The sequence below is a fragment of the Physeter macrocephalus genome, chromosome 11 (assembly GCF_002837175.3).
Source record: "Physeter macrocephalus isolate SW-GA chromosome 11, ASM283717v5, whole genome shotgun sequence".
NCBI classification, from domain to species: domain Eukaryota; kingdom Metazoa; phylum Chordata; class Mammalia; order Artiodactyla; family Physeteridae; genus Physeter; species Physeter macrocephalus.
Window position 1 is genome coordinate 24,813,002 of NC_041224.1, and position 6,988 is coordinate 24,819,989.

The following is a 6,988-nucleotide window of genomic DNA, read 5'->3' on the forward strand; positions in this document are numbered from 1 at the left end:
GGGCTTCCCTGGTGGCGCAGTGGTTGAGAGTCCGCCTGCCGATGCAGGGGACGCGGGTTCGTGCCCCGGTCCGGGAGGATCCCACGTGCCGCGGAGCGGCTGGGCCCGTGAACCATGGCCGCTGAGCCTGTGCTCCTCAACGGGAGAGGCCACAACAGTGAGAGGCCCGCGTATCCAAAAAAAAAAAAAAATCCATTTACCTAATTAAATTTAATCCAACCTTAGAAAATCCTGACCGAAGTTCCTAATGTTCCTCTTCCACAAACCTGCAACTTTCTGTAGCCATACTCTGTCCCTTATTCTTTCCCCGTTCAGAAACAGCGAGCTCTAGGACAAAGTCATCCTTTTTCCTTTCAACAAAATATATTTCCATTCCTCATACCTTCTTTTCTTAATGCATCCTACTTTCCTTAAGCAACCATGAACTGTCTTTCACATTAGCATTCCATAAATTGGTAGCGAACATCTCAAGGTGGCACCAAACAGCTTAATTTCTCTCTCACAAGAAGACGAAAGTAGGTAAACTTAGACCTGTTTAGCAATTAATGTTCCAATAGTTTATCTTATTTGAAATGGCCTGAATATACCATTAATTCCTATCTGAATTACTTTAGCTTCAAATTTACCGAAAATTGGAGACTATTTTAGATGGACATTTCCAAAACATAATGATTCCCATGTAGTGTAGCAAAAAGTTCTTATCCCAGTTACAGTTACTTAAAAATTTAATCATATCAGGTTATTGTCCCTGTCGACAGATTTTTATAACAGGAACAATATGCACTTATTGACTTCCAGTAACCCTAGATACAGTGAAAGTATTGTACTTAATGTTGATGACTCTCTAGATAGGTCTGTATTAATTAAACCCATAGCTTAAGCTAGACAGGTTAATTTCTATAGAAGCAGAGATCTCATAGTTTTCCCGCTTGAATTTAAAGTGGCCTTTTTCCCCCCCCTCAGTCTGGGGGACTACAGATGAATCAGATAGTTCCTGAGAGCCCAGGCAGAAGAGTTACATTGCAAAGGCAGAGGAGAGAGATGCAAGCCCCTTGAGCTCAGGGAGAATAGTGACGTTGCAGGTGTAGAGGAGAGAGCGATGCAAGCGCCTGTCTTGTCTTTTCGTTCTTTAAAATCCCACTAAGTAACCCAAGGCTGGAGCCTCAGGCAACGTGGGCTGTGTTTGTATGTGCTCACAGTGTCGGCAGTGACTTCCAGGAACAGCTGGACAGACAAAAACTACATCACAAAGATACCAATCGCAAAACTTTAAGACACAAACAAGAAGTTTTCAGGATTAAGGGGATGGGAGGGTAGGGGTAAGGACCAAGGGAGAGGTAAAGGGGGGAGGGACAGAAAAGACTGAAAAAGAGACAGATTGCCTTTTCAGCCCGCCCCCTGCGGCTGTCTAGTCAGGTACCAATCTGCACGCTTCCAGAAAGGACCAGTGAAGGAGGGAGCACCCTGTCCACTGCCCACTGGGTGGTCAAGCCTGGAAACCAGCCAGTTGTATGTCGTCTGTGGGTCCCCGACCCACAGGTGGGACTCTCACCCACGCATGCACCAGTATATAGAAATCTGCCGCTTGAGCTCGTTCCCAACGGGGCTTGTCTTGGCGGCAGGAAAATAAAGGTGAGAATATCGGGACGATCGGACTCACAGCCCACTCCACGATATGAGGTTTGAACCTCTATCACTCTCATAAATCTCCAGTCGGGGAGAGCCCGCTGGACCAAGGTCTGCAAGGTGTGAAGGGAGCCTCTCCCCCCCTCTGCTTGTCACCCGTCAAGGGGAGCCATTGCCGGCCAGGAGCTGTAGCTTGCCCGACCTCCACTCTCTTGGAAGGACAGGACAGAAGGAGGAGAGGACAGAGAGAGAAGTAGAGAGATTTCAGGACAGGGAAAGGGAAAATGGTGAGGGACAAAGGGGAGGGGAGAAGCATTGCCTGAATGAGGGTACTGAGGCCCCTCGGGGGCCAGAAAGGCAGACTTACCAAACGAGGTGATGCTGAAACAAGAGGTTCAGGTGGCCGCTTGTCACCCACGGGGAAGCTGCGTTCGGTGGTCCCGGAGGGGCCCAGATCCTCTCCCCAGAAGGATCCTCTCCCCAGAAGGGACAAGCCCCACGTTGGGCACCACAAAATATGTTACCAGCCAGGGTTCTTGGCCTCCTTAATCAATAGAAATTGATCAGAGGCCAAATTCAGTCAAGGCTTTATTGGGACCCCTGCTGCAGCAGAGCTGGCGGGGCGTAGTGAGAACAAACACCAGGTTTCTTTGCTGGCCTGCTCCTCGCTGTGGCTTTGATTTGTATTTTCCTGATGATTAGTGATGTCTAGCACCTTCTCATATACTCGTTGGCCATTTGTAGATCTTCTTTGGAGAAATATCTGTTGAGGTTCTTTGCCTGAGAGGGGCTGGAGCAAGCTCACGGACCACTGAAGGGTCCACAGCCGGGACTGATGTTTGTCTTTTTTTTTATGCTTTAAAATGAACAATCATTTAGTGTATTAACATTTTCACTTATAAACATACAATTTGCATATACAGGGAAAAACAGGTTCCGTGGACACAACAGAATACTAGAGACAGGCAAGCAATCAGAAAGACAGGCATGCATAGATGCAATGGGTGGGCAAGACCCCTCCTGGGTCCCTTGGTGGATCCCACAGTTCTCTTAAAGTCCCTTTTGTTCATGGAGAGATGCCTTTTTTGTTGGGGCTGGGAAGAGGGGTGTCTCATGGCCATGATGCGAATGTCATCCCTCAACCTTCTTACAACAGTGTTAGTTGTTGTGTGTGTGTATATAAAATATAATTATATTATACTATATATACTATATAAATATACATTTGCACATATGGGAGTGTTTCTATCAGATGAAGTCCCAGAATGACTAGATCAAAGGGTAGATGTGATTTTCATTTTGACACAGATTGCTCTTTATAGAAGTTTACACTCTACCCACAGTATATGAGAATGCCTCTTTCCCCACATGCTGACTGATTTTACCAAAGGGGAAAATCAAACTTTCATTTTGTTAAAAAAAAAGCAATCCATTGTGGATCTACTTTGCACTTATCTTATTAAGAGTAGGGCTAAGTTTTTCATATAAGAGATTAAGAGATATTTGTATATTACCTTTCCTGTAGACTATTCATATTCTCTGTGCATCTTTCTGTTTCGGGTTTTGTTCTTTTACTTCTTGGGGCACTAGAGCTCTGTCCTTTTTGCTAGAGTGACATATTTAGAATATCTTCTTTTTCGGTAAGAAACCAAGGGGGCTTAGGTAAGAAACAAAACCTCAATTTTTCAAAAGAGACACTCACTTCCAGCCCTTCCCACGATGACTAGAAAGGTTTCCAGAATGAGGGTATTTGCGCCTCAGCACAGGAAAGCCCTTTCGTGGAAATACGCTGAAGGCCCTCTGTGGCTCCAGTTTCGCTTCCAAGTAGGTGATCCTCAAGCTTTGGCTTTACTGTAAAATGTTCTAGAGCCAGATTAGAATTGAACAGGCAAAACTGCTGAAAGAGAGCAAAAAGTGAAGAGTGACCTGCTGCCACAGGAACTCAATAGGATGCAAATCGATAGGCATGTAAGAAGACAAAAGCATGGAGTATCTTTTTAAAACAAAATTATCTAGGGTACCCAAACACAGCAAGCAAAAGAGGGGGGGCTCTGCATTTGGGGGCCACAGGGTGAAAGCAAGAAGGGGGCCTGAGGGCTGTCCTTATCCCGGGTTGGGGCCACTGGTGACATCGGGGTCTGTGCTGCCGGGCTGGCAGCACCAGGAAGCTTACCTGGGGAGGTTTTCTGAAACTCACCTGCGTCTCCTGGTGTTTCCTCCCCAGCTCATGTGTTCCTCGGTGCAGAAGGCCCTGTTTGAGGAGGAGGGCCACGTCAAGAAGCTGCAGCAGAAGGTGGCCACCCTGGAGAAGCGGAACAAGCAGCTGCGGGACCGCGTGAAGAAGGTCAAGAGGTCCCTGCGGCAGGCGCGGAAGAACGGCCGCCACCTGGAGCTGCTGAGCCAGAAGCTGAGCGAGAAGCTGGCGGCCGCGGCCGGCGCGCCCCCGCACCTCAACGGCGGCAGGCGCGCTCCCGCACCTCAACGGCTGGGCCGCGAGCCCGCGGGCGCCGCCTACCTGCGGGGGTAGCAGGGGTGGAGCCTCGGCCTCACCTGGTACCCGCTGAGGGCTCTCCCAGGGAGTGGAAAAGGACACTGGGTTTGTACGTGCACGTAGCTCAAGAACTCTTGTAGATGATACTTTTACTGTGCATTTGGTAGCGCCTAGTTGGTTTACAGGGCAAGTCTCCGAGCTCCTTGGCGGCCGGCCTCCTGCCCTTCCCTGGCCTTGTCCCACACCCAGTGCTCCGATGCCGGCAGTGCCATGTGCTTGCCTAGGGCCTGTCCCTAGCTTCCAAGAGCAGCTTGGAAAAAGTGCGCTTATTAGGGAAAGAGCATTTTAGAATCTCTAGAGGTACAAGAACGCAAGGGGTTCAGCCTCCATTTCCGAAGAAAGGCAGCCAGCTCTGAGCAGGACAAGCGCTGGTCTGAAGGAAGGCTAGGTCTTGGGATCGTCTGGGGTCGTTAAGACTTAGGGAGCTCGTCACAAGTCGGGCAGTGGAGTAGAGGGGGCAGGCAATCAAGAAAGAAGCATTACACCTGATTTCCAACCTCGGCGATCCGGACTTACAGAGGTTTCCCCTGGGCCACTGCCTTTACGGTCCTGTCCTGTTTCATGAAAGCACATTTCTAAGCTGGAAGAGCTCGAACAGTATCTCAGCCCCTGCTAAATTCTAACTTACTGTTTGTTCCAACTTCTCTGAATTCGAGGTGAGCTGACCCAATATGTTGTGAACGTCTGTTGTTCAAAGACACCTTACCTACTGGGGTCTGGGGACCTTGCCTCGTTGCTATCCAGGCTCTGCTCCCAAAAGGGCTTGGTGAGGGCATTCCGATCTTGGCTTCTTTATGCAGATGCTTTCCAGCCACCTGGACTGTCCAGACAGACCCTGGGAGTAGTGTTTGCACATCTGCCCGCTTCTCACTGCATTAGATCCTCTGTATGATCACTTCACCTTCTTTGGGAAGAAACCTCGAGAGAGAGTATTGCAAGCAAAAGATATTCACAATACCTAACACCTGAGCCCTTCACTTAGCCACATGTGATCGTGTCCCAGCTGTGTGACTAAGAAGTGCCCATCCCTTGGTTATCTTCCGATGATGGTTCTCCAAACCCACCAGTGTCCCTTCCCTGCTATTTTAGGTAGAAGCTGCCCCTTTACCACCCCAGATACAGGAGGGCCCAACAATGCTGTCCTCTCCATTGGAAATGGCAGTTAGGGTCAGATTTCCATCCACTGCCGTTAGAAAAACCAAGTCCTCTTGCTCTGGCAGCGCGTCTGGGGCATGAGCCTTATGACACTTGGGTCTTGATGGTAGGCGATGGCCTCAGAGAAGTCAACGCCCTGGACTGCACAGCGTGGGGACTTTTGCTCAAGGGCTCTTTACTGCTAAGCTTCTGCCAGTACTTTAGCAGCTGTAATCTTCATGGTCTGGTGCAACAGAAGGAACATCTTGTGGTTTAGTCTTCCCAGGGACGTTTCATTACAGCAGTTTTGCTGCCACCCAAGGGAACAACAAGCCCAACAGTGATTTACAGCCAGCGTTTGGAGAACTGTGGAAGCTGGATCTCTTCGGGTGCATTTTGTTCTGCCTTTTCAATAAACATGAGCAATAGTTCAGCCACAGCAGTAAAGCAATGCGTGTTTCTTTTGGAGCAGGGGGCCTGCAGGATTTCCAGCTTTGGCCTGAAAAGGCCATTTAGATCCTCTGGGGGAAGCATCTGTGGGTCACACCTGAGGCATTTAGGAGATGATTGAGCTGAAACCTCCTCTGCTTTCCCCGTTGGGATGAGGCTAACCCTGTCTCTCCCCGGGTTACCATCTCTCAACACACCTGCAGACAAGCAGTGCTACCCTGGCCTCACCTCACGAGGGACATGCAGCTTCATTAATCAATGTCTTCAAAAGTACATTAGGATCTGTGCCAACAGGAACTCCCAGGTCCCCATTATCTGCTACGTTGTCAACTTATGGCAGCCCTCGCCACCCGCTCGTTGTACTAGTAGGAATTGTTCATGCAAGAAAAACCCAAGAATTGCTCAGAACTTGACACACATTGGCCGACCTGTCCTAGCACTACCTCTGAGCTGCGGGCCATGGTTCAGTTCCACTTGGCGGTTCAAGGAGGCTAAGTGACTTTGCCAAAGTCACATAATAAGCAAGAGGCTGATAGAATCTAGCATCTTTAAACCAGGGTCCCCAGGAGTTACAAACTGGTGGCATGTGGGCCACACCTCATGTGGGGATGAGGTTTCTGTGTTTGAATGTCAACCTTCACTGGACTACGGTTCAGGCCGCTGTCTCTGCTACTATCGCACCCACCCCCGTTTGGGTTTTTTGTTTTCTGGTTTTTTTTTTAAACACACATCACGCATTTGTGGTACCTGCCTGGCAGCAGAAGGTAACAGGGGTTCCCGCTTCTGTGGTGCAAATCGTCACCTTCCTTTGGGGAGAGAGAACGCAAAATCCAATCACAATGACTGTGGATCAGCTGTTGGCTCAGCAACACACACATTCTATGATGGTTTAAAAACAAAACAAAACTAAGTACCCAGAACGCTTTAGGCTCTCGCACACACATCTCATTTAATATTCCTAATAATTTCATAAATAGTGATTCTGATCGCCATTTTCCAAGAGGAATCTGGGGCTTCAAGAGACTAACTTGCCCAGTGTACACAACTAGGACAGGTGGCCAGTCAAACCTCCAATCCTACCTTCTTTTCTCTTTGCACCTGCTCACCTGTAGAATGGGGATAATCACTCCTACTGTGAAGGCTGAGGAGGACTGAAATTACTCATTCAGATGCTTAACATGATACCTGACACCCCACACGTACTCAATAATATTACTCATAATAATC

At 48.7% G+C, this 6,988-nt stretch overlaps 1 protein-coding gene across 1 annotated transcript in view; it reads left to right on the plus strand.

Moving 5' to 3' along the window:
• Positions 1–5,748, plus strand: part of CCDC3 (coiled-coil domain containing 3) — a 99,677-nt gene extending 93,929 nt beyond the window's left edge. Inside the window, exon 3 of the mRNA XM_024129686.2 lies at positions 3,851–5,748. Within this exon, the coding sequence (XP_023985454.1) occupies positions 3,851–4,153 (303 nt within the window). The 3' untranslated portion in view covers positions 4,154–5,748. The remainder of the gene's footprint in view (positions 1–3,850) is intronic.
• Positions 5,749–6,988: the final 1,240 nt, after the last annotated feature.